General features: G+C 44.7%; 1 protein-coding gene across 2 annotated transcripts in view; it reads left to right on the forward strand.

The window, feature by feature from the left end:
- Positions 1 to 27,605, forward strand: part of parp4 (poly (ADP-ribose) polymerase family, member 4) — a 265,891-nt gene that overhangs the window by 24,510 nt on the left and 213,776 nt on the right. For both annotated transcript variants that reach the window (XM_070892180.1, XM_070892181.1), the window contains exons 4-7: positions 7,835 to 7,901; positions 8,417 to 8,495; positions 16,400 to 16,495; positions 24,479 to 24,637. In XM_070892180.1, coding sequence (XP_070748281.1) covers positions 7,835 to 7,901; positions 8,417 to 8,495; positions 16,400 to 16,495; positions 24,479 to 24,637 — 401 coding nt within the window. The remainder of the gene's footprint in view (positions 1 to 7,834; positions 7,902 to 8,416; positions 8,496 to 16,399; positions 16,496 to 24,478; positions 24,638 to 27,605) is intronic.

The following is a 27,605-nucleotide window of genomic DNA, read 5'->3' on the forward strand; positions in this document are numbered from 1 at the left end:
AAATTGCCCTTTCTGTTAAGGCCTGTTACCACCGGAAATCGGCGATGCTGCGAAGTGGAATGGCCGCTGATTTTGTGTGGAACGGCCACTATTTTGAAAATTCCGCTCCTGCGGTATCCCGGCGGTGACCCACAACCGCTCCGCTGCTGCGATCCGTCCTGAGTGCGTCATCAGTGCGTGCACCGCCGATGTTCCCCCTCCCCCACCCCCAAATCCGAAATTCCATGGAGAAAATCTTGATGCCGCTGCTCGGTGCCACCGATAACTTTTTCTGTTGGTGCATTGTGCTTGAAGTGCTTCTAAAATGGTGGTGCGGCTACCATTAAAGGGGAGGGTGCACTGCCGCGGCCGTCATCTTTTTTTTTGTCGGCTGACTGCCAGGCCTGGCCGACAATCATGCCCCCGGGTTTGGCCGGGCCGCCAACAGGCAGCCTGGCATCCCCTCTAGGATGCCAGGCCGCTGGCCTGGCCGAAACCCTCCCTGGTGGCCCAGTGGATCTAACTTAAAGAATCGCAACAGCTCTCCCCTTTAAGTGATGAGGAGAGATGTGGTGACGCATGATGACGTCATCAGCGCTACGCTGATGAGTGACGGTGGCGGACACTCTGCCCGCCACCCACTTCCGCCCCTGTAGTGTATGAACTTTCTACTCACTGCCGCACTTCCGTCCCCATTATGATCGACTTCCAGGCCGCTGTAAAAAAAAATCAAAGAGTGGAATTTCACTCGAGGCTACCGCATCCACCGCGTTGATAAAAACAGGGTAAGTGCGCCACGTTTTCAGCAGGGGGCAATTTTGGCCCCTAAGTGCTTTTATTAGCCTAAAATTTGCTTTGAATGCCATTTTGATAATATGCACCTATATGCTGTTGTGAAAGGATGGAGAAAGCAAGTGTGCCTGTAAGAGACTGCAAGAGCCATGTGCATGCAAAAGAGAATGAGTGCTGTGTGCATGCAAGAGCGAATAAGAGCTGTATATACATGTGTATGTGTGTGAGAGAGAGAAAGAGAATTGTGCACATGCAAAAAGGAATCTGAGCCATGCGAGAGCATCATGCAAATGCAAAAGAGTAAGAGAATGAATACAAGTGCCTTGTATGAGAGCAGTGTATATATGCAAGAGTAAGTAAGAAGGCTGTGAGTGTGTAGGATAGTGCCATGTTGGGCTGGATTTTGGACTTTTTGGATTTCGGGGAGTTAATCATAGCAGGGCATAAAGTTAGTGGCTGAAAATAGTTTGCACCTCTGACTGCAAGTTTCGGTGAAAATGTAAGTTAGAGGAGCGTTGGCGTTAAACGGACTTTGTGCGCCCGAGCCGAAACTTGCGGCGGTAAAGAAGTTTCATTGTTGTTTAGTGCCCTGCAACATAACATTGTATATTGTGTGGTTTTATTTTGATAGGGGAGTTGTTGTGACTTTTTTGCAGTAAAATTTATGACTCATCATTTGCCATTGGTGTCTTGTGCATCATTCCAATGTTCACTTGAGATGTGCCTTTATGGGGGCACATAGCGTGCCCAGTATTAACTCTATCCCTCATTTTCCTCCATTTAGGAGAGCCGGTCCATTATAAGCTGGCGATGTGCGAGTATTGGTCCAGCCGCACCTCCACGCTGTCTCCCCCGTGGATGGGGTGGCTATCCAGGAGGGGCCTCGCCAGGCTCCTCTTCATCATCCTCCTCCTCCTGAGGTGGGAATGCAATCCCCACTGGCAATGCCTGGCTAAATTGTGTAGCCTGCAGCACACCGCAATGAATTTGGATACCTGTTGGGGGGGGGGGGGGGGGGAGTATTCAAAGCTGCCTCCAGAGTGGTGCAGGCAAGGGTCTGCCTGTAGAAGATGGCATATCTCTGTCAGCACTTCCTTTCAGAAGCGCAGCCTTCTCACACACTGTTCCTCAGAGAGCTGGAAGTCTGAGCGTTGGTACCTGTAAACCCGTGGGGAGTAAGCCTTCCTCGCCGGACCTCTTCGGCCTCTCATCATCTGTGGGCCAATATGGCCAAGAGTCCTTCCTCCAGCTTGACACCACCTGCAAATAGCATGGAGCATGATATGCTGGCGAACTAGTAATGTCCCCATTAAATTTTCTCACTGAAGTTGTAAGGGCACTGTAATGGCAGATAAAAGTGAAGTTTGCAAGTTGGAGCTTCACACAGCATTATGTGAGCAACCGTTGTAATCAATATGACCTGCGATGTATGGTCCTCATCCCTCCATTTAAAAATGTTGCCAATACCGCCTGGTTTTTTCAGGCGTTTCCTGGGCGTAAAATGAGGTGTTAAGGCCGAATGTTCTATCCGGGGTGCTAGCGCTAAAAACGGAGGGCAGGGCGGTAGGTTTTTGTGCCGGCGCAAACCAGTAGCCGAATCTTCTGGCTGGGCGGTAAATCCTGGACACCTGGCATAACACCCCAAAACAGCATTTAACACCACGCTGGGGCGCTAATCGAAGTGCAAATGAGCTGAAAATCCAGCCCATTCTTATTTTCAAATGCTATCTATGTTCTTAACTGTAACAAAATCCTGCCAAAGGAACCTAATCAGATACTGATCACTTGAACTATAATAAGGCTAAGCTAAAGGGCATGAGATGTTTATTAGACTGGAATATAGGGCCCAAGTTTCCACAAGAAAAAAAACGGGCGCCCCTCCGAGCTGGGCGCCGTTTTTCGCGCCTAAAACGGCACCTAAAAAAATCCTCGGTATTCTCCACCTACTTGCAGATCCTCTGGCCCCCGGCGCAGACAGCACGAACTGTGGGGGGGGGCGGAGCCAGGTCCCTGTGCTGAAAACAGTGCCGGGACCTCTGCACATGCGCGCTACAGTCGGCACGCAAGTGCAGTAGCTCCAGGCGCCGAACTGTGTGGGAGGGCCCGAAGCACGCAGCCCCTAGCCCTGGCCCAATGGCCTCACTGGGGCTGCGTGAATGAGGCTCCTCCCACGGCCAGCTCCTGCTCCCCCCCCCCCCCCCGACAAGACCCAACACCCGCTCCCCCCCGGCCGACCCGACCCGACACCCGCTCCCCCCCCCCTCCGCCAACCAGACCCGACCCAACACCCGCTCCCCCCCCCCCGCCAACCAGACCCGACCCGACACCCGCTCCCCTCCCCCCACCCCCGCCGACCAGACCCAACACCCGCTCCCCCCCCGCCCCGACCCGAGACCCGCTCTCCGCCCCCCCCCCCCCCGACTGACCCGACCCGACCCGCGCTCCTGTTCCCCGACCCGACCCCCCCCCCACTGAACCCGACTCCCGGACTGGATCCGATCCGACCTGACCTGACCTCTCCCTTCCCTCCCCCCCGCTCTCTCTCTCTCCCTCCCCTCTCTCTCCCTCCCTCCCCCTCTCTCTCTCACCCTCTCACTCTCTCTCTCTCTCCCTCTCCCTCTCCCTCTCTCTCTCTCTCTCTCTCTCTCTCTCTCTACCCCCCTCCCTCCCCTCTCTCTCCCTCCCTCCCCTCTCTCTCTCTCTCTCCCTCCCTCTCTCTCTCTCTCTCTCTCTCCCCCTCCCGCTCAGCGGCACGAACAGCTGCAGAATTCTCCCTGGCTGAAGCACTTTCGCACAGGTAGGAAGATGGTTTATTTAATCTTTTCTTGGCTTATAAATGTTTATATAGGTTGGATTTATTTGTATAATATTTGTAGAAGTATAAATAAGGATTTATTGTCGAATTTAATGAGTTCCCTTCCCCCCCACCTCGTTCTGGACGCCTAATTTGTAACCTGCGCCTGATTTTTTAATGTGTAGAACAGGTTTTTTCAGTTCTACAAAAATCTTCACTGGCTTCATTCTACTTTAGTTTGGAGTACATTTTCACTGTGGAAACTTTCAAATCAGGCGTCAGTGGCTGGACACGCCCCCTTTTGAAGAAAAAATTCTGTTCTAAACTAGAACTGTTCTACCTGACTAGAACTGCAGAAAAAAAAATGTGGAGAATTGCGATTTCTAAAATAGTCCGTTCTCCACCAGTTGCTCCTAAAAATCAGGCGCGAATCATGTGGAAACTTGGGCCCATAGAGTGGTGTCCCACAGGGGTCAGCATTAGGACCATTGCTCTTTTTGATATATATTAATGACTTGGCGATGGGCATAATTTCAAAGTTTTGTAGATGATGCAAAGCATGGAAATGTAGTAAACAGTGGGGAGGATAGTAGCAGACCTTGGGAGGATATAGACAGACTGGTGAAATGGCAGATGAAATTTAATACAGAGAAGTGTAAAGTGATGCATTTTGGAAGGAAAAATGAGGAGAGGCAATATAAATTAAATAGGTCAATTTAGAAACATAGGAACAGGAGTAGGCCATTCAGCCCCTCGAGCCTGTTCTGCCATTCAATGAGATCATGGCTGATCTGTGACCTAACTCCCTATACCCGCCTTTGGCCCATATCCCTTAAAACCATTGGTTAACAAAAAACTATCAATCTCAGATTAAAAATTAACAATTGATCTAGCACCAATTGCCATTTGCAGAAGAGAGTTCCAAACTTCTACCACCCTTTGTGTTTCCTAATTTCACTCCTGAAAGGTCTGGCTTAGACTAGGCCACCTAGTCCTAGAATCTCCAATCAGCAGAAATAGTATCCCCAGGAGTTGCTCCTTTTTTTTGGAGCAGATTGATTTTTCTGGACTATTTTTAGTTGCAATTCTGGCCATTTAATTTGCGCCAGTGTAAGTGAGTTAATTAGTTTTTTTTTTAGTTCCGTTTTTTTTTAAAAGAGGGCGTTACCAGCCAATTACCCCTGTTTTAGGTGTTTGGCCAGCAAATAGTTGCTCCAAACAAACTTAAGCCAGCGTATATTGCCACTTCTGTCCGCACAGAAAAACCTTATCTAGTGTTAAGGAATCGGCACAAGTAACGACATTTAAAGCGCCACCAAGCACCAAACAAAGCACAAAAAGTAGTAAGCAATTAATTAACAAATAAAAAATAGAAGGAACCCTGCACCTAAAGCACCAAGACCAAAGTAATAATCAATCAATCAATCAATAACAAATAAAAAATAGAAGTCCTACCAAAACACGGCCTGGGAAGGCAGCGGGCCGCTGATGAGGGAGATCATTTGGCCAAGGCTGGGGGGTGCGGGGGAAGAGAAGAGGGTTGGGTGGGGGTGGGGGGGAGACAGGAGGAGGTGGAAGTACCCTCTTGATCAAATGGTATAAATCCCCTGGAAGGTCTGGAGCCTGCCCCTTGGACTTCAGTATCCTAAGGATCTTGTTCGCACGAGATACAGTGGACGTTCCCTCGGCTCAGGCGCATCTGTTCCTGTTGTCGGGGATGCTTACTGGGCTGCCTGCGCGACGCAGTTACTCCCGTCCTCACTCACATAGGGCCAGGCTTCATGTTTGGGGCACTGATCTTGGAGGGCTTTGGTGATGACCGCTTGCTGATGACAATGGTGCACAAATCCCTTCAGAGTCCTGTAAGAGTTTGGCACATCTAGACTGATGTCCGGCATGCCATCAAACACCCGCATGAATCCCCAGTTCATCTGGTCGAGAGTTACAAACCCAGACCCCCAGAAACTCTTCAGGAGTTTTACAATCAGGTCAGAGTTGACACAGCCTGCAGAGCACACTCTGGCCGCCGATGAGGGAGCCCATTCAGCCAGGGCTAGGGACGGCGAGCTTCGGGCCCTTCCCACACAGCCTGCAGCACGCGTTTGCAGAAACGGCCTGTCAGGAGCTACTGCGCATGCGCGCAGACTCTAGCGCGAATGCGCAGAGGTCCCGGCAGTTTTCAGCGCCGGGACCTGGCTCCGCCCACCACGCGTTCTGATGCGCTGCACCACAGGCCACAGGCCTGGAACCAACGGGGAGAATACGGAGGTAAGAAATCGGCGCTGTTTCTGTTCTACAAAGTCGCCGCACCTCCAAAGACCTCTCTGTCTACCCTTTCTGTTCTCCTTAATATCTTGAAAACTTTGAACAGATCACTTTTTAACCACCTAAATTCTAGGAATAAAACCCTAATTTGTGTAATCTCGCCTCATAACTTAACCCTTGAAATCCGGTTATCATTCTGGTAAACCTATGTTGCAATCCCTCCAAAGCCAATATATCCTTCCTAAGGTGTGCTGCCCAGAATTGTTCACAGTACTCTAGGTGTGGTCTAACTAGGGTTGGATTTTCGGCTTTGCTGTTTTCGGGGTGAAAATGGAGGCGGGGTGTGAAATTTACCATCCAATTAAAGTTAGCAATTAATTGCTTAACTTTTGTTATTTGTGCTCTACGCCAGGGTCACAGCTAAAAGGGAAGTGTTGAACTACTTTTGCAGCGCAAAACCAGGAACCTCGCCAACTTTAGTGCGGGGCCGGGAGCACTCTGAGAGAAGCCTTGGGAGGTGAAAAAAAAAACAACACAAAAACATTCAAAAAACATTGCCAACACCCTTACCTCACAAATCGCTGCAAAAATATAAAAAAAATAAAAACTTTAACTTGCCTTTTTTGCAGTTTATCCAACTCACCATAGCCGGCAGGGTTGCACCGTTGTGTTTTCCTTGGCGTCATCGCGGGCCGTGTTTTGCGGGGTACGCGTCGGGTGAGATTCGAAACTCACAGCGGTGTCGCAATGCAAGCTGTTGCACACCCAGCGCAACTCTCCCTGGCGGTGCTTCCAAGCGCTTGCGCAAAAAATGACCCGCGGATCATGACCGGGCGAAAAACAGCTGACTGCCCTATTTTTCGCCGCGAATGGTCAAAACCTGCCAAAAACTGGGTCACAAACGACCCGAAAATCCTGCCCTATTTCCTCGTATTCTAGTCCTCAAGATATTTAGGCCTGCGTTCCATTAGCCTTTATGATTATTTTCTGTACCTGTTCATGACACTTTAATGATCTGTGTACCTGAACCTCCAAATGTCTTTGGACCTCCACTGTTTTTAGCTTTTCACCATTTAGAAAGTATCCTGCTCTATCCTTTTGAGGGCCAAAGTAGAGATCCTCATATTTGCTTACATTGAAATCCCTTTGCCACAGTTTTGCCCATTCACTTCGTCTATCAATATCCCTTTGTAATGTTATGCTTTCATCTACACTACCTACAATGCCGCCTATCTGATTTTAAAATGGGTGCGGGAACAAAGCAACCTGCTGTTTCACATACAAAAATCTTTGAAAGTGACAGGATAAATTGATACGGCTGTTTCTTTCTTTAAAAAGCATGCAGGATCCTTGACTTTATAAATGTAAGCATAGACTAGAAAAGCAAGGAAGTTTTGGTAAACCCGTGTAAATCACTGGTTAGACTGCGGGGCTGAAATTCAGGGCCACAAAAGCACAGTGGCTCGGGGCGTTACCGGCGGGATCGGGACGCTGCCGGTTTGCGCCACCGCTAACTCCCGTGCAATTTTGCGGTGGCACTAGCCCCCCCCCCGCCCCTAGACAGGAAATCATTTGCGCCCCTTGGGGTGCAAACTATGCCAATTTCTCCCCCATTAAATGAATGCTTAGTTGGACATAAAAGATCCAATGGTACTATTTGAAGAAAAGCAGCGGAGTCCAGGTCAGTATTTATCAATCAATTAAAACCTCCAAAAACAGATTAGCTGGTAATTTATTCCATTGTTATTTGTGGGGCCTTGCTTTGTGCAAATTGGCTGCCGTGTTTTTTTTTATTTATTCATTCATGGGATGTGGGCATCACTGGCAAGGCCAGCATTTATTTGCCTACGTAACGGTGATCACACTTCAAAATCAATTCATTGGCTACGAGGCATTTTGGGACTTTCTGAGGTTGTGGAAACCATTATATAAATGCAATTCTTTATGTTCTTGAACATGCAGTGATAAATATAAATGTTTTATTCTGAAAATTCACATTTACAGGGACAAAGATGCAACTCAACATTGAAATTGCTCAAGAGGATATGCAAGATCATACAGAAAACTTAAGGTATCTTTGTTAGATTTTATTATTAATAAATATTATCACATTGGTTAACCAATGTTGATAATATAACTGTGATAACTGTAATTTTAAGTTAATTATTCATTCTTTTAGCCGCTTTTTAGCCACATAGTGCACCATCCCTATTCAAGGACACGCAGATGAATTCTCTTAAGTTTCCATCAGTCTCTAACGGTGCTACAGTGCAACCGGCCACTAAGCAGTGCCCAAGAGCAGTCTGGAGGAAGCCTCCTTCACTTTTTCCTGCTTCATTGCGAGGAAATAGAGTGCCTCCCAATGATGTCATAGCTGAAATCAGTAATTCATTTTGGAGGAATTGTGGGTATGAGCCTGCATTAAATCACTCTGTCCTCCTATGTGTTAGTATCCCAATGCACTACATCACCACATTATTCAGTCTGATAAGTGTTTATTTCAATAATTATGCAGACCCATTAATCAATAAATATTCATTGTTTAGGTATTGCATAGTTAGTCTAATGTGTGTTTTTTCTCCACAGATTTATTTCCGCGCATGACAGCAATATTCCTCCTTTTCCAGCAGATTTTGAGGTTGTGAAGTATTCTATCTTGGAAAAGGTTTGCTGCCCTTCAGCTCATTTCACCTAGATTTGTTTTCCATTTTTTCATCCATTTTCTTCTATGGTCGCTCATTTTTACAGATCTTTTATTGACTGTGGGTAATGGACAAATGTATATAAGTATTATGTACTTTACAGCCTGTACAGCAGCAAAGCTACAGTATGGAATAATATGCTTTCCATTTTAAAGATGATTTGAAAAACATTGAGCATGATCACTGTTATATATGTGGACTTGTATTTACTCTGTACAGCCACCAGAGGGCTCATCCCCTGGAGTCCCAAGGGATCCCATAATCCCTTGGGAGCACAGGTATTTAAGGGGGCTTCACAGGTTGGAGAGGCACTCTGGAGACCTGCAATAAAAGACTACGGTCACACTTTTTACTTTGAGCTCAGTGTTCAGTCTGACTCTTTCTCCATACATTACAACTGGTGACGAGATACAGATAGCGAACCCAAAGATGCAGAGAACAGTGGGCATCCTGGAGAAATTCTCGGAGGGAGATGATTGGGAAACTTTTGTGGAGCGACTCGACCAATACTTTGTGGCCAACGAGCTAGATGGGGAAGAGAGTGCTGCCAAACAAAGGGCGATCCTCCTCACCATCTGTGCGGCACCAACGTATGGCCTCATGAAGAATCTGCTCACTCCAGCGAAACCCACGGAGAAATCGTACGACGATTTGTGCACACTGGTCCAAGAGAATTTGAACCCTAAGGGAAGCATTCTGATGGTGAGGTACCGGTTCTACACCTACAAAAGATCTGAAGGCCAGGAAGTGGCGAGTTATGTTGCTGAGCTCAGACGCCTTGCAGGACATTGCGAGTTTGAAGGACATTTGGAGCACATGCTCAGAGACTTTTTCGTACGTGGCATTGGCCACGAAATCATACTTCGCAAACTTTTGACTGTAGAGACCCCAACCTTGAGTAAGGCCATAGCGATAGCCCAGGCGTTCATTGCCATCAGTGACAATACGAAGCAAATCTCTCGGCACACAAGTGCTGCTACAAGTACTGTGAACAAAGTGATGTTGTTTTCAAATCGTAACGTACAGGGCAGGTCACGCATACCTGCAGCTGCACGTCTGCAGATGATTCAGAGTCCACCATCAAGAGTGCTGAATGCAAGGCCATTAACACCTTGTGGGCGCTGCGGGGGTGATCATTGTTTCCATTCATGCCGATTTCAAAGAATACGTTTGCAAGGGCTGTGCAACAATGGGACACCTCCAACGAGTGTGCAGGCGAGCTGCTAAGCCTGTTAAACCTGAAAACCACCATGTTGCAGAGGAGGACAGATCCGCGTAGGATCACGATGAACCAGAGCCTCAGATAGAGGAGGCAGAGGTACATGGGGTGCACACATTCATCATGAATTGTCCCCCGATAATGCTGAATGTTGAACTAAATGGACTCCCGGTGTCAATGGAGTTGGATACGGGCGTGAGCCAGTCCATCATGGGCAAAAAGACTTTCGAAAGGTTGTGGTGCAACAAGGCCTCAAGGCCAGTCTTAACTCCAGTTCGCACGAAACTAAGAGCTTACATGAAAGAACTGATTCCTGTCATCAGCAGTGCTACTGTAAAGGTCTCCAACGATGGAGCGGTGCACAAGCTACAACCCTGGGTGGTACCGGGCGATGGTCCCACGCTGCTCGGCAGGAGCTGGCTGGGAAAGATACGCTGGAACTGGGACGACGTCCGAGCACTATCGCTCGCTGACGACATTTTGTGTGCCCGGGTCTTAAACAAATTTCCTTTGCTGTTCGAACCAAGCATTGGAAAATTCCAAGGAGCAAAAGTGCAGATCCACCTAATTCTGGGGGCGCGACCCATCCATCACAAGGCGAGAGCAGTACCGTACATGATGAGAGGGTAGAGATCGAGCTAGACTGGCTGCAACAAGAGGGCATCATTTCACCGATCGAGTTCAGCGAGTGGGCCAGTCCTATTGTCCCAGTCCTCAAGGGAGACGGCACTGTCAGAATCTGTGGCGATTACAAAATAGCTATCAATCATTTTTCCCTGCAGGACCAATACCTACTACCAAAGGCCAACGACCTGTTTGCAACGCTGGCGGGAGGAAGCTGAAGCTGGATCTGACTTCAGCCTCCATGACACAGGAACTGGAGGAATCATCGAAGGCCCTCACCTGCATCAACACGCACAAAGGTCTTTTTGTTTATAACAGATGCCCGTTTGGAATCTGATCAGCGGCGGCGATATTCCAGAGAAACATGGAAAGTTTACTGAAGTTGGTCCCGCACACCGTGGTCTTCCAGGACAACATCATGGTCACAGGTCGGAACACAATCGAGCACCTGCAGAACCTGGAGGAGGTTCTTAGTCGATTCAACCACGTGGGGCTCAGGTTAAAACTCTCGAAATGCGTTTTCCTGGCGCCTGAAGTGGAGTTCTTGGGAAGGAGGATTGCGGCGGATGGCATCAGGCCCACCACCGCGAAGACGGAGGCAATCGAGAACGCACTGAGGCCACAGAACGTGACGGAGCTGCGGTCGTTTCTGGGACTCTTGAACTACTTTGGTAAATTCTTACCGGGTCTCAGCACGCTGCTAGAACCACTACATGTCTTACTACGAAAAGGGGGCGAATGGGTTTGGGGCAAAAGCCAAGAAAATGCCTTTGTAAAAGCAAGAAAATTGTTATGCTCAAACAAATTGCTTGTGTTGTATGATCCATGTAAGCGTTTGGTGCTAGCATGTGATGCGTCGTCATATGGCGTCTGGTGTGTATTGCAACAAGCTAATGATTTCGGGAAACTGCAACCGGATTTTTATGCATCCAGGAGTCTGTCTAAGGCTGAGGGAACCTACAGCATGATTGGAAAAAAAAGCATTAGCGTGTATCTATCGGGTAAAGAAAATGCATCAATACCTGTTTGGGCTAAAATTCGAATTGGAAACTGACCATAAGCCACTTATATCCCTGTTTTCCGAGAATAAAGGGATAAATACCAACGCATCGGCCCACATCCAGACATGAGCGCTCATGTTGTCCGCATACAACCAAGCCATCCGCCACAAGTCAGGACTCCTTATTATCTCTAGTCAAAAGCTGTGTGCTTCACGGGAGCTGGTCCAGTGTCCCAGTGGAAATGCAAGAAGAGATAAAGCCATTCCAGCGGCGCAAAGATGAAATGTCTATACAGGCAGACTGCCTTCTGTGGGGCAATTGAGTGGTGGTCCACAAGAAGGGCAGAGACACCTTCATCAATAACCTCCACAATACCCACCCAGGCATCGTAATGATGAAAGCGATAGCCAGATCCCACGTGTGGTGGCCGGGTATCGATGCGGACTTAGAATCCTGCGTTCACTGATGTAATACGTGCTCGCAATGTACCCAGGGAGGCGCTGCTAAGTTTATGGTCTTGGCCCTCCAAACCATGGTCTAGGGTACACGTCGACTATGCAGGCCCGTCCTTGGGTCAAATGTTCCTTGTGGTTGCAGACACATACTCCAAGTGGATTGAATGTGGGATAATGTCGGCTAGCACGTCCGCTGCCACGACTGAAAGCCTGCGGGCCATGTTTGCCACACACGGCTTACCCGATGTCCTGGTGAGTGACAACAGGCCATGTTTTACCAGTGCTGAGTTCAAAGAATTCATGACCCGTAACGAGATCAAACATGTCACATCTGCCCCATTTAAACCAGCGTCCAATGGTCAGGCAGAGAGAGCAGTGCAAACCATCAAGCAAGGCTTGAAGAGGGTAACTGAAGGCTCACTGCAGACTCGCCTATCCCAAGTCCTGCTTCGCTCCCGCACGAGACCCCACTCACTCGCTGGGATCCCACCTGCTGAACGCTCAGGAAAAGAGCACTTAAGACAAGGCTCTTGTTAGTTCACCCTGATCCACATGAACAGGCAGAGAGCAGGCGGCTTCAACAAAGTGCATACCATGATAGTGCAAATGTGTCACGCAAGATTGAAATCAATGATCCTGTTTTTGTTTAAAATTATGGACAAGGTCCCAAGTGGCTTCCCAGCACTCCTTGTGGCCAAAGAAGGAAGCAGGGTATTTCGGGTCAAACTTTCAAATGGACTCATTCACCGGAAACACTTGGACCAAATCAAACTCAGATTCACTGACTATCCTGAGCAACCCACCTTGGACCCTACCTTTTTTGATCCCCCAACATACACACCAGTGGCAACCGGCACCACAGTTGACCACGAAGCAGAACCCATCATCCACAACAGCCCTGCAAGGCCCAACATATCAGGCAGCCCAGCAAGACCTGTTGCACAGCAGCCCAGTGAGGGCCCAACAAATGATTCAACAACACCAGCTTTCACACCAAGACGATCATCCAGGGCAAGAAGGGCCCCAGATCGACTCACATTGTAAATAGTTACACTATTGACTTTGGGGGTGGTGGTGGTGTTATATATGTGGATTTGTATTTACTCTGTACACCAGAGAGCTCATCCCCTGGAATCCCAAGGGATCCCATAATCCCTTGGGAGCACAGGTATTCAAGGAGGCTTCACAGGTTGGAGAGGCATTCTGGAGACCTGCAATAAACAACTAAGGTCACACTTCACTTTGAGCTCAGTGTTCAGTCTGACTCTTTCTCCATAGACAAAACAATCACTGCTGGCATGATAAAGTGCTGACTTTAGCCCATTCACTCCCCATCCAGTTGATAAAGAATGTATGAAGTGAGCTGCCAAAATAAAAAGGAAAAGTTGTAGCATGTATTTAACTGAAAGCAGTTGGGGCTGGTGGTTATGTATGTTGGAACAGCAATGTATGTTACAGCATGATGAGACACAGGTTACAACATGTAAATCTCTGCTGCTGAGTTCTGAATCACAGCTTTGTACTGTGCAAGCACAGAGCAGGGAAGGAGAGCTACACCAAAGAAGGAAGGAAAATAAGGATGAATGATCCTCTCCAGGTGGCTGGAGCAAAGCAGCATTGGCATAGTTTAGGGAGCAGGTTGCTTGCCTGGATTTTTGGTTGCAGATTGTACATGGCAAAGGAAAGGGAGAGTATGTTAATACTCAAATTCTATTCCGCTATAATTTTAGTTTTAATAACTGGTTTGTGCCATCATTTGCAGCCTTTTGGAATGCAGGAGCATAACATTTATCTCAAAACTGCAAAAGTGTAGAACCACCACACAAAAGTGGGGTTTATTAGATTTGATTGGCATTAAAAAATATTTGCAGTACAAACATTATACCTGTTTTCACACTGCTGTGGAACAAGTAGAGCACAGTTAATGAACAAATTAAGTTCAGGATTTTACTCTTGTATCCAGCCTACACTTCAGTGGTGGTTTGGAGCATGGACTGTTTTTGTTAATCTCAATGAAAAAAGCAACCATAGTATTGTTTTCCATTATGTAGCTGACATTTTCTGGACATTAGGACATTATTTTCAGGGAGTCTGTGATAAAGAAACTTTAAAAACACTATTATAGAGCAACAAAATTCATGTACCAGTTGGTAAATATAAATGCAGTAAAAATATAGGCCCCAAGTTTCCACATAATTTGCTCCTGATTTTTAGGAGCAACTGGTGGAGAACGGAGTATCTTAGAAATCGGAATTCTCCACATTTAAGTTTTCTGCAGTTCTAGTCAGGTCGAACAGTTTCACTTTTGAACAGAATTTTTTTTTCAAAAGGGGGAGTGGCCGGCCACTGACGCCTGATTTGAAAGTTTCCACAGTGAAAACGTTACTCCAAACTAACTTAGAATGGAGCAAGTGAAGATTTTTGTACGCTTGAAAAAACCTTGTCTACACATTAAAAAATCAGGCGCAGGTTACAAATTAGGCGTAGGGAACGAGGTGGGGGGGGGGGGAAGGGAAGTCATTAAATTCTACAATCAATCCTTAGTTATACTTATACAAATATTACACAAATAAATCCAACCCGAATAAAAATTTATAAGCAAAGAAAAGATTAAATAAACCATGTTCCTACCTGTGTGAAAGTGCTTCAGGCAGGCCTTTCAGGCAGCGGTGTGCCGTGGCGTCGGTCCCGACGGCAGGGGCAAGAAGCAGCGAGCAGCCTCAGTGCTGATTATGGAAGGGCAATGTGGTTTTATTAAAAAATGTTAAAAATTGAACAGCTACAAAGAATTTGAATAGTCTCAAACAAGTGCATGTGTCCCGTTTATCACAGTCTATCTTTAATTACAGAATGAGTGGTGGAGATTGAAACGGTAACGAGTTGTAAAGGCTGAATTAAAATGCACAGTTGCTGCAGTAACACTGGTTAAAGAGCCAACATTAATTCAGCAGGTGATTTATTCAGCAGTGCTGCTAAAAGCACTCCCTCACACACAGAAATATCAAGAAAATTAAAATGCAAGCCTTTGCAAGGGTTCAATAAACAAATGTTAACTTTTTCTGCAGCACTTTTAAAAATGGCCGAGTGCCAATGTTTACTTCAGACTGCGCGTGCGCGAACGCTCCAAAAAAACTCATTTAAATTGTACCTGCCCCCTCCTACTTACAAAATCGGCGCGAGTGGTAGGCTCCGCCCCCTGTGCGCCGCGCCAAGCAGACATCGAGCTGCAAGGAGCTCGAGAATACCGCGTTTTTTTTCAGGCGCCGTTTTCGGCGTGAGGAACAGGCGCCCAGCTCTGAGGGGCGCCTTTTTCGCCGCGTGTGGAAACTTGGGGCCATAGAATGCAGAATTTTCAAAGCATATCCTGATGCCAGTGATTCTCCAGGGTCTGGCATCACAGTTTACATTTTGATACCTTACCTTATGCTCTTCTTTAAATTCTATATCTTATTCTGGACCTCCCAGCAGGCTGCCTGAGGTGTCGAGGCAGCATTCAACATGTCTGTCATGTATTGCCTTACGTTTCACCTTGTTGGCATGCTAGTGATCTCCCTCCCCCACCAAAAGTGGAATCTCGTTGCTCCATCAAAGTTTACCAGAATTGGAAGGGCTTTGTCAGTAAATTGGCATTTTCAAACATTGTCGCAACAAATGCACACTCTATAGCTATGTTATTGAAATGTTTTGCCATTTAGAATGGTTTAGTGATTCATTAGCTGCTTTAGAAATGTTATAGATTCAGTATTGCAGTTACTTTTTAATTGCTACTAATGAAATCACATTCCCACAAAGTGTACACTTTGCTGTAATTTCAGTGCCATTTCATTACTATCAGAGAGTTATTGTTATTGAAATGACACTTAATGCTAGTCAAGTCAGTATATAAGGGTTTGCTCTATGGTAGTTGCGCCATTCAACACACATATTTTAAGGGTGTGCATGGGTAGCGAGCAATGTACCGGACTTAGCACACAATCAGCGGGAGCTGGCAAATTACATTAACGCCTAATTTCCTGGATCTCACCCCTCACCCACATTGTGCAGGCGGAAATGTTACTACCAATTGGCCTTTTGTCTAGTTACAAACAACATCAATTATGGAGAGTAAGAATTTAGAAATAACAAAATTTCATCAGTCTGGATAAAATCTACAAGCTACCATGTGACCTGGCAGATTGTGGAAGTTTGGGGTTCTCCCAAACACTAAACCAAGGAGAGACCGTGTTCACATCTATATTTCATCCTTTTTCACCTTTTATGTAGTACATACAAGTCTCTTTTTATCTTTCTCTTGTTTTATATAGAATACCCAGCATTGCTTTGAAGTTTTTAACTATGAGGCCGTCATTAATGGGCAAGTTTTTTTTAAACTGGACATGCTACATATCATGAATATTAACAGGAAATGACTCAAAATAAAAAATAGTTCAGCCTGCTCTGAACCTCAAGTTAATAAGTTGAACCAATATTTAATATTTAGCTTTGTCACAAGATATTAATTTAATTTCTCAATCAGATGTACAGCAAGTAATTTCTCTACCAACACAGTTTCTGCCATTTTTTATCAGAATGAAAATGGAGCTGGTGAAATCGTGGTGGTTGAATTGCAAGTTTCTCAGAAAAATGGCAACTTTCCTTTTCGAATATCTTCACATTCTGAAAAGGTCAGTAACTTTGCAGTGTGAGTTTCTGAGTGAACACTGTAAATCCAGCAGCTCCATCATGAGTTTTCTTTACATTTTGTTCTGTTGATATGTGCACTGAAGGATTTTAGTCATGTGAACCAAAAGGACACGGTGGACTGCCGTGGATTTGCTTGGCGTCTTTGTTCAGGGGAGCTCGAGAATGTTATAAAAATTCCAAAATAGGTTGAACTATTAAAATATACCACTATTGAGAAAATAAGTTTTATGTGAATTATGAGTTAAGTGCCAGGTACTGATGTTTAGTGAAGACAATAGAAAAACTATTGGGGAGAAATACTAGGGGACCGAGGGTCTCGCGAGAAGGAGGAACTGAAGGAAATCCTTATTAGTCAGCAAATTGTGTTAGGAAAATTGATGGGATTTTAGGCCGATAAATCCCCAGGGCCTGATACTCTGCATCCCAGAGTACTTAAGGAAGTGGCCCTAGAAATAGTGGATGCATTGGTGGTCATTGTCCAACATTCTATAGACTCTGCATCAGTTCCTATGGATTGGAGGGTAGCTAATGTAACCCCACTCTTTAAAAAAGGAGGCAGAGAGAAAACAGGGAATTATAGACCGGTTAGCTTGACATCAGTAATGGGGAAAATGTTGGAATCAATTATTAAAGATGTAATAGCAGCGCATTTGGAAAGCAGTGACAGGATTGGTCCAAGTCAGCATGGATTTATGAAAGGGAAATCATGCTTGACAAATCTTCTAGAATTTTTTGAGGATGTAACGAGTAGAGTGGACAAGGGATGTGGTGTATTTGGAGTTTCAAAAGGATTTTGACAAGGTCCCACACAAGAGATTAGTGTGCAAAATTAAAGCACATGGTATTGGGGGTAATGTATTGACGTGGATAGAGAACTAGTTGGCAGATGGGAAGCAAAGAGTAGGAATAAACAGGTTCTTTTCAGAATGGCAGGCAGTGACGAGTGGGGTACCGCAAGGTTCAGTGCTGGGACCCCAGCTATTTACAATATACATTAATGACTTGGACGAAGGAATTGAATGTAATATCTCCAGGTTTGCAGATGACACTAAGCTGGGTGGCAGTGTGAGCTGTGAGGAGGATGCTAAGAGGCTGCAAGATGACTTGGACAGGTTAGGTGAGTGGGCAAATGCATGGCAGATGCAGTATAATGTAGATAAATGTGAGGTTATCCACTTTTGTGGCAAAAACAGGAAGGCAGAATATTATCTGAATGGTGATAGATTAGGAAAAGAGGAGGTGCAGCGAGACCTGGGTGTCATGGTACATCAGTCATTGAAAGTTGGCATGCAGGTACAGCATGCGGTGAAGAAGGCAAATGCCATGTTGGCCTTCATAACGAGAAGATTTGAGTACAGGAGCAGGGGAGGTCTTACTGCAGTTGGTGAGGCCACACCTTGAATATTTTGTACAATTTTGGTCTCCTAATCTGAGGAAGGCCATTCTTGCTATTGAGGGAGTGCAGCGAAGGTTCACCAGACTGATTCCCGGGATGGCAGGACTGACATATGAAGAAAGACTGGATCGACTAGGCTTATATTCACTGGAATTTAGAAAAATGAGAGGGAATCTCATAGAAACATATAAAATTCTGATGCGATTGGACAGGTTAGATGCAGGAAGAACGTTCCCGATGTTGGGGAAGTCCAGAACCAGGGGTCACAGGCTAAGGATAAGGGGTAAGCCATTTAGGACCGAGAGGAGGAGAAACTTCTTCACTCAGAGAATTGTAAACCTGTGGAATTCTCTACCACAGAAAGTTGTTGAGGCCAATTTGTTAGATATATTCAAAAGGGAGTTAGATGTGGCCCTTACGGCTAAAGGGATCAAGGGATATGGAGAAAAAGCAGGAATGAGGTACTGAAGTCGCATAATCAGCCATGATCATATTGAATGGTGGTGCAGGCTCGAAAGGCCGAATGCCCTACTCCTGCACCTATTTTCTATGTTTTCCTCTGCTTGTAATTTGCAGATAAATCATAACCACTTTCTTTATATTCACGTTTATGATTTCATTACCAATAGCAAACAGAGGAAATCTTCCCCCAATGTAACGGGACCATAGAATGATACAGCCTGAAAGGCGGCTATTCGGCCCATCGTTCCTGTGCCAGCTCTTTGGTAGAGCTATCCAATTAGTCCCGCTCACCTGCTCTTTCCCCATAGCCCTGTATTTTTTTCCCTTCAAGTATTTATCCAATTCCCTTTTGAATATTACTACTGAATCTGCTTCCACCCTAACCCTAACCCTTTTCAGGCAGTGCATTCCGGATCACAACAACTCACTGTGTAAAAAAAAAAATGTTTCCTCATGTTGCCTCTGGTTCATTTGCCAATCACCTTAAATCTGTGGTTACCGACCCTTTTACCACTGGAAGCAGTTTCTCCTTATTTACTCTCTCAAACCGTTCATGATTTTGGACACCTCTATCAAATTTCATCTTCACCTCTTCTGCTCTATGGAGAGCAACCTCAGCTTCTCCAGGCTCGCCACATAACTGAAGTCCCTCATCCCTGTTACTCTTCTAGTCAATCTGTTCTGCACCCTCTCCAAGGGCTTGACATCCTTCCTAAAGCATAAGTTCCTTGCCTTTGTACTCTATTCCTCTATTAGTAAAGCCAAGGAACCCATTTGCTTTTTTAACAGCCTTCGCAACTTGTCCTGCCAACTTCAAAGATTTGTGTACATACAACCCCAGGTCTCTCTGTTACTACATACCCATTAAAATTGTACCATTTAGTTCATATTGCCTCTCCCCATTCTTCCTACAAAAATGTATCACTTCACACTTCTCTGCTTTAAATTTCATCTGCCATTTGTTTGCCCATTCAATCAATATGTCTATGCGCTCCTGAAATCTCATTGTTTACTACATTTCCGAGTATTGTGCCATCTGCAAACTTTGAAATTATGCTTTGTATACCCAAGTCATTAATATATATTAAAAAGAGCAGTGGTCCTAATACCAACTCCTGGTGGACACCACTGTATACCCCCCTCCCATCTGGAAAAACAACTGTTCATCACTGCTCTCTGCTTTCTGTCTCTTAGCCAATTTTGTATCCATACTGCCACTGTCCCTTTAATCCCATGGGCTTTAATTTTGCCAACAAGTTTTTTATGTGGTACTTTTATCAAGTCTTGAAAGTCTATTAACACATTAACTGCACAATCCTCTTTATTCCTCTGTTTCTTCATCAAAGACTCAATCAAATTAAACAAGGTTTGCCTTTAACAAATCCGTGCTGACTTTCATTTATCAGTCCATACTTTTCCAAATGCCAATTAATTTTGTCCTAGTTTACTGTCTCAAAGTTACCCTCACCACCTGAATCTGCTTCTACCACCTTTTCAGGAAGAGCATTTCAGATCACAACTTGTGTTTTTTAAAAAAAAATTCTTCTTGGCACCTCTGGTCTTTTGCCAATCACCTTAAATCTGTGTCCTCTGGTTACCGACCCTTCTGCTGCTGGAAAGAGTTTCTCCTTATTTACTCTATCAAAACCATTCATGATTTTGGACACCTCTATCAAATTTCGTCTTCACCTTCTCTGCTCTAAGGAGAGCAACCTCAGCTTCTCCAGTCTCTCCACATAACTGAAGTCCCTCATCCCTGGTATCATCTAGTAAATTTCTTCTGCACCCTTTTCTGAAACCTTGATATCCTTCCTAAAGTGTGATGCCCAGGATTGAAAACAATACTCCAGCTGGGGCCTAACGAGCGTTTTATAAAGGTTTAGCATAATTTATACTCTCTTTCTCTATTAAAAAAGCAAGAATCCCATTTGCTTTTTTAACAACCTTCTCAACTTGTCCTGCCACCTTCAAAGATCTGTGTACATACAACCCCAGGTCTCTCTGTTACTGCAGCCCCTTAAAATTATATCATTTAATTTATATTGCCTCTCCTCACTCATCCTCCCAAAATGTATCACTTCACAGTGTTAAATTTCATCTGCCATGTGTCTGCTCACTTCACCAGTCTATGTCCTCTGGAAGTCTGTTACTATTCTTCTCATTGTTTACTACATTTCCGAGTTTCGTGTCAACTGCAAACTTTGAAATTATGCCCTGTATACCCAAGTCCAGGTTATTAACATATATCAAAAATGAAGCAGCAAGAACTCAACTCCTTGCCAGAAAGAAATTAACTTAGTGACCAGGTGTGTGCATTAAATGTCCAGTTTTTGCTGAGTGTTTGCTGTAGGTTTTGCAGCTGGTCCACCCAATCAATCTTAATCAATGATCAGGAAATGCTGTGTGAATTTTAAGGCGAGGATAAGTATTTTCAGAGCAAAATCCTTTATGAATTATTTTTAAAAATCAGCATTGTGTCCTGTGTGTTAAGAGTATTGCGAAATGAGCACATTTCTCCATCTATGGAGACCCACCATTTTGGGTCTCTGCGGCCTGAACTGCTCCAATTTTGCAAATGATAGAACTACCCCATGCGTACAGAAACATAGAAAATAGGTGCAGGGGTAGGCCATTCGGCCCTTTGAGCCTGCACCACCATTCAATAAGATCATGGCTGATCATTCCCTCAGTACCCCTTTCCTGCTTTCTCTTTCCCTTTAGCCGCAAGGGCCATATCTAACTCCCTCTTGAATATATCCAATGATCTGGCATCAACAACTCTCTGCTGTAGGGAATTCCACAGGTTAACAACTCTCTGAGTGAAGAAGTTTCTCCTCATCTCAGTCCTAAATGGCCTACCCCTTATCCTAAGACTGTGTCCCCTGGTTCTGGATGTCTCCATCATCAGGAACATTCTTCCCACATTTAACCTATCCAGTCCCGTCAGAATCTTGTAAGTTTCTATGAGATCCCCTCTCATCCTTCTAAACTCCAGTGTATAAAGGCCCAGTTGATCCAGTCTCTCCTCATATGTTAGTCCCGCCATCTCGAGAATCAGTCTGGTGAACCTTCGCTGCACGCACCCTCAATAGCAAGAACGTCCTTCCTCAGATTAGGAGACCAAAACTGAACACAATATTCCAGGCGAGGCCTTACCAAGGCACCGTACAACTGCAGTAAGACCTCCCTGCTCTTATACTCAAATCTCCTAGCTATGAAGGCCAACATACCATTTGCCTTCTTCACCGCCTGCTGCACCTTTCAATGACTGATGAACCATGGCACCCAGGTCTCGTTGCACCTCCCCATTTCCTATTCTGCCGCCATTCAGATAATATTCTGCCTTCGTGTTTTTGCCCCCAAAGTGCATAACCTAACATTTATCCACATTATACTGCATCTGCCATGCATTTGCCCACTCACCTAACCTGCCCAAGTCAACCTGCAGCCTTTTAGCGTCCTCCTCACAGCTCACACCGCCACCCAGCTTAGTGTCGTCTGCAAACTTGGAGATATTACACTCAATTCCTTCATCTTAATCATTAATGTATATTATAAAGAGCTGGGGTCCCAGCACTGAGCCCTGCGGCACTCCACTAGTCACTGCCTGCCATTCTGAAAAGGACCCGTTTATCCCGACTCTTTGCTTCCTGTCTGCCAACCAGTTCTCTATCCACGTCAGTACATTACCCCCAATACCATGTGCTTTGATTTTGCACACCAATCTCTTGTGTGGGACCTTGTCAAAAGCCTTTTGAAAGTCCAAATACACCATATCCACTGGTTTTCCCTTGTCCACTCCACTAGTTACATCCTCAAAAAATTCCAGAAGATTTGTCAAGCATGATTTCCCTTTCATAAATCCATGCTGACTTGGACTGATCCTGTCACTGTTTTCCAAATGCGCTGCTATTTCATCTTTAATAATTGATTCCAACATTTTCCCCACTACTGATGTCAGGCTAACCGGTCGATAATTACCCATTTTCTCTCTCCCTCCTTTTTGAAACAGTGGTGTTACATTAGCTCCTCTCCAGTCCATAGGAACTGACCCAGAGTCGACAAACTGTTAGAAAATGATCACCAATGCATCCACTATTTCTATGGCCACTTCCTTAAGTACTCTGGGATGCAGACTATCAGGCCCAGGGGATTTATCGGCCTTCAATCCCATCAATTTCCATAACACAATTTCCCGCTTTATAAGGATATCCTTCAGTTCCTCCTTCTCACTGGACCCTCGGTCCCCTCGTATTTCTGAATGGTTCTGTTTTCACGAAGAAAGACACAAATAACCTAAGTATTTGTTTAACTGGTCCGCCAATTCTTTGTTCCCCATTATAAATTCACCTGAATCTGACTGCAAGGGACCTACGTTTGTTTTCACTAATCTTTTTCTCTTCGCATATCTATAGAAGCTTTTGCAGTCAGTTTTTAATGTTCCCAGCAAGCTTCCTCTCATACTCTATTTTCCCCCTCCTAATTAAACCCTTTGTCCTCCTCTGCTGTATTACAAAATTCTCCCAGTCCTCAGGTTTGCTGCTTTTTCTGGCCAATTTATATGCCTCTTCCTTGGATTGAACACTATCCTTCATTTCCCTTGTTAGCCACAGTTGAGCCACCTTCCCCGTTTTATTTTTACTCCAGACAGGGATGTACAATTGTTGAAGTTCATCCATGTGATCTTTAAATGTTTGCCATTGCCTATCCACTGTCAACCCTTTAAGTATCACTCGCCAGTCTATTCTAGCCAAGTCACGTCTCATACCATCGAAGTTATCTTTCCTTAAGTTCAGGATCCTAGTCTCTGAATTAACTGTCACTCTCCATCTTAATAAAGAATTCTATCATATTATGGTCACTCTTCCACAAGGGGCCTCGCACAACAAGATTGTTAATTAGTCCTTTCTCATTACACATCACCCAGTCTAGGATGGCCAGCCCTCTAGTTGGTTCCTCGACATATTGGTCCAGAAAACCATCCCTAATGCACTCCAGGAAATCCTCCTCCACCGCATTGCAACCAGTTTGGTTAGCCCAGTCAATATGTAGATTAAAGTCGCCCATGATAACTGCTGTACCTTTATTGCACGCATCCTTAATTTCTTGTTTGATGCTGTCCCCATCCTCACTACCACTGTTTGGTGGTCTGTACACAACTCCCACTAGTGTTTTCTGCCCTTTGGTATTCCGTAGCTCCACCCATACAGATTCCACATCATCCAAGCTTGGAATTTTGAACCAACTTAGAGACTGATCTGGAAGTGCACAAGCTGAAATAATCAGCTATTATTGATTCGATAGCCACTATCACCAGAGCAGCTTGTGGTGTGAGCAAAACCTGAAATAAACAGTCTTTGTAGTCATTTGCAGTATTGATGATTTCTCTTAATGATTAAGAGATACACTGCTGAAATTTAAAAAAATTATATTGCAATAATCAAACATTATTTCATACTCAAAATGCTTTACTTTCCCTTTTTAGATAATCAACAAGAATTTGCATTTATATAGTGCCTTCAAAGCAGAAAAACATGCTTCATAGAGGCTTAATTTTTTTTAAATGGATATAATCAGAAGAAAGAATTCTCCCTTAAATGATATCTCCTGAATCACATAATGGGTTGTTGTCCATGCTCTGACACTCCTTTCATGAGAGAGCTATGTGGATAAAAGCATTGCCTGCAGGGGAAAGTCTGAAGGAAAATGGAGGCGAAAGAATTAATGCAGCCTTTTGAATAATATTTACAATCCAATTTACATCTATTCAGAGAGAAACTCAAAAACCATGAGACGTTCATAGAAAATGAGCATCACAGCCAGTGTGTGTTACATGAACTGCACTGATCTTGATTTTTTTTTCCTTTTCAAATAATTCTTTAAATCTTAATTTTGTACAACTTACTGCCATCTAATTCAAATGATACTCTTTGTCAGATGTTTTGTCACGTGTCCCATGATATTTTGTTCAGGGTTTGTTCTTGTTTTCCACTCTGGGGCTAATCAGTGATCGAACCAACAAATGAAGTAATTAAATCTGATTAATATACATGTGGGGAGTTGCTTCTGTTTTATAAAATAATTAATACTCAATTGTATAAACTAGAACCAGAAGCAACAGAAACAATTTGTCTTCACCGTGATTGCTGAGGAAGCTGAAGAAGCCTATGACTGGTATATAAAGAAATTAATGGCGCAGAAGTTCACAGTGAAAAATAACGATCTATCTGCTGTGCAGCACTTGGCTTCTGAGAAGCTGCAACAGGTCAGTATAGTGTTTACATTCTAAGAATATGGACTTTCTCCTGAACATTATAACATACAGTAATGTGCTTTTGCAATGTAAAGGATCAGTACTGCATTGTGAAGAATGTACGTATACTTTAAGGAGCATTGACCAATGCGTATAAGGTGGGCAAGGTTAGTGGGAAACTAGAGGATTGGGAAGATTTTAAGCAACAGCAAAGAATGACTAAAAAAGCAATAAAGAAAGGGAAGATAGACTACGAAGGTAAACTTGCACAAAACATAAAAACAGATAGTAAAAGCTTTTACAGATATATAAAACGGAAAAGAGTGACTAAAGTAAATGTTGGTCCCTTAGAAGATGAAAAGGGGGATTTAATAATAGGAAATGTGGAAATGGCTGAGACCTTAAACAATTATTTTGCTTCCGTCTTCACAGTGGAAGACACAAAAACCATGCCAAAAATTGCTGGTCATAGGAATGTGGGAAGGGAGGACCTTGAGATGATCACTATCACTAGGGAGGTAGTGCTGGACAGACTAATGGGATTGAAGGTAGACAAGTCCCCTGGTCCTGATGAAATGCATCCCAGGGTATTAAAAGAGATGGCGGAAGTTATAGCAGATGCATTTGTTATAATCTACCAAAATTCTCTGGACTCTGGGGAGGTACCAGCGGATTGGAGAGCAGCTAATGTAACGCCTCTGTTTAAAAAAGGGGGCAGGCAAAAGGCAGGTAACTATAGGCCGGTTAGTTTAACATCTGTAGTGGGGAAAATGCTTGAAACTATCATTAAGGAAGAAATAGCGGGACATCTGGATAGAAATAGTGCAATCAAGCAGACGCAGCATGGATTCATGAAAGGGAAATCATGTTTAACTAACTTACTGGAATTCTTTGAGGATATAACGAGCATGGTGGATAGAGGTGTACCGATGGATGTGGTGTATTTAGATTTCCAAAAGGCATTCGATAAGGTGCCACACAAAAGGTTACTGCAGAAGATAAAGGTACGCGGAGTCAGAGGAAATGTATTAGCATGGATAGAGAATTGGCTGACGAACAGAAAGCAGAGAGTCGGGATAAATGGGTCCTTTTCCGGTTGGAAATCAGTGGTGTGCCACAGGGATCAGTGCTGGGACCACAACTGTTTACAATATACATAGATGACCTAGAGGAGGGGACAGAGTGTAGTGCAACAAAATTTGCAGATGACACTAAGATTAGTGGGAAAGCGGGTTGTGTAGAGGACTCAGAGAGACTACAAGGAGATTTGAATAGGTTAAGTGAATGGGCTAAGGTTTGGCAGATGGAATACAATATCGGAAAGTGTGAGGTCATCCACCTTGGGAAAAAAAACAGTAAAAGGGAATATTATTTGAATGGGGAGAAATTACAACAAGCTGCGGTGCAGAGGGACCTGGGGGTCTTTGTGCATGAATCCCAAAAGGTTAATTTGCAGGTGCAGCAGGTAATCAGGAAGGCAAATGGAATGTTGGCCTTCATTGCGAAAGGGATGGAGTACAAAAGCAGGGAGGTGTTGCTGCAACTGTATAAGGTATTGGTAAGGCCGCACCTGGAGTACTGCGTGCAGTTTTGGTCACCTTACTTAAGGAGGGATATACTAGCTTTGGAAGGGGTACAGAGACGATTCACTAGACTGATTCGAGAAATGAGGGGGTGAACTTATGATGATAGATTGAGTAGACTGGGTCTTTACTCCTTGGAGTTCAGAAGGATGAGGCGTGATCTTATAGAAACATTTAAAATCATGAAAGGGATAGACAAGATAGAGACAGAGAGGTTGTTTCCATTGGTGGGGGAGACTAGAACTAGGGGGCACAGCCTCAAAATACGGAGGAGCCAATTTAAAACCGAGTTGAGAAAGAATTTCTGCTCCCAAAGGGTTGTGAATCTGTGGAATTCTCTGCCCAAGGAAGCAGTTGAGGCTGGCTCATTGAATGTTTTCAAGTCAAAGATCGATAGATTTTTAAGCAATAAGAGAATTAAGGGTTACGAGGAGAGGGTGGGTAAGTGGAGCTGAGTCCACGACAAGATCAGCCATGATCTTATTGAATGGCGGAGCAGGCTCGAGGGGCTAGATGGCCTACTCCTGTTCCTAATTCTTATGTTCTTATTGGGCTGGATTTTCGGGTTTTGGGGTTTTTGGGTGAAAACTGTAGCGATACGCTGCGTTTTCGCTGCGCTACCAATTTTGGCCTTTGGGGTCTGCTCCAGGGCGCAAAGGGAGGCATTGCACAATTATTCGCGGCGCAAAATGTGAGTTTCGGCAACTTTAGTGTGGGATCGTTTGCGTTGCGAAAGAGGACTTGGAGGGGGGAAAAAAATGTCAAAAAAACATTACCAAGACCCTTACCTAACTAATCGCTGCAAAACAATTAAAAAATGAAAAACTTTAACTTACCTTTTTTGCAGGTTTTCTAACTTACCGCTGCTGACAGGGCTGCGCTGGCAGGGTTGCACTGACAGGTTTTACTTGTCTCTATTCTGGATGTGGCGTACGGCCGGGAGAGTGTCGAAACTCGTACGGTAACGCAGTCTGCGTCGTTACATGTCCGGTGCACCTCTACCCGGCGGTACTTCCCATCGCTGCCGCAAACAGGTAACCGAGGATCTCGCCCGGGCTTTGTGACCGGGTTTTCGCCGCAGAGTGTCAAATCGTGGCGAAAACCTGGTCGCAAACTTCTCTCAAATCCAGCCCATTCTGTCTTATACGAACACAGCTATGTGCAAGGCTGGAAAGAAATGTCCATCTGGCAAGTTCAGAAAATGCTATAGTATAGTTGCTTCTTTTGACAAAGAACAATCCAACTCCCTATTGAATTTGCTAGCATTATCCATCTTCCTTATCTCCCTGGGCAGTCTGTTCCACACACTTCTGTGTGAAGTAGTTAAATCTAACCTGTCTGTTTAGCATTCCTTTTCCGAGCTTGAATTAATGCTTCCTGTTAACAGAGTTTGTGGT

This window comes from Pristiophorus japonicus, chromosome 10 (assembly GCF_044704955.1).
Source record: "Pristiophorus japonicus isolate sPriJap1 chromosome 10, sPriJap1.hap1, whole genome shotgun sequence".
NCBI lineage: Eukaryota > Metazoa > Chordata > Chondrichthyes > Pristiophoridae > Pristiophorus > Pristiophorus japonicus.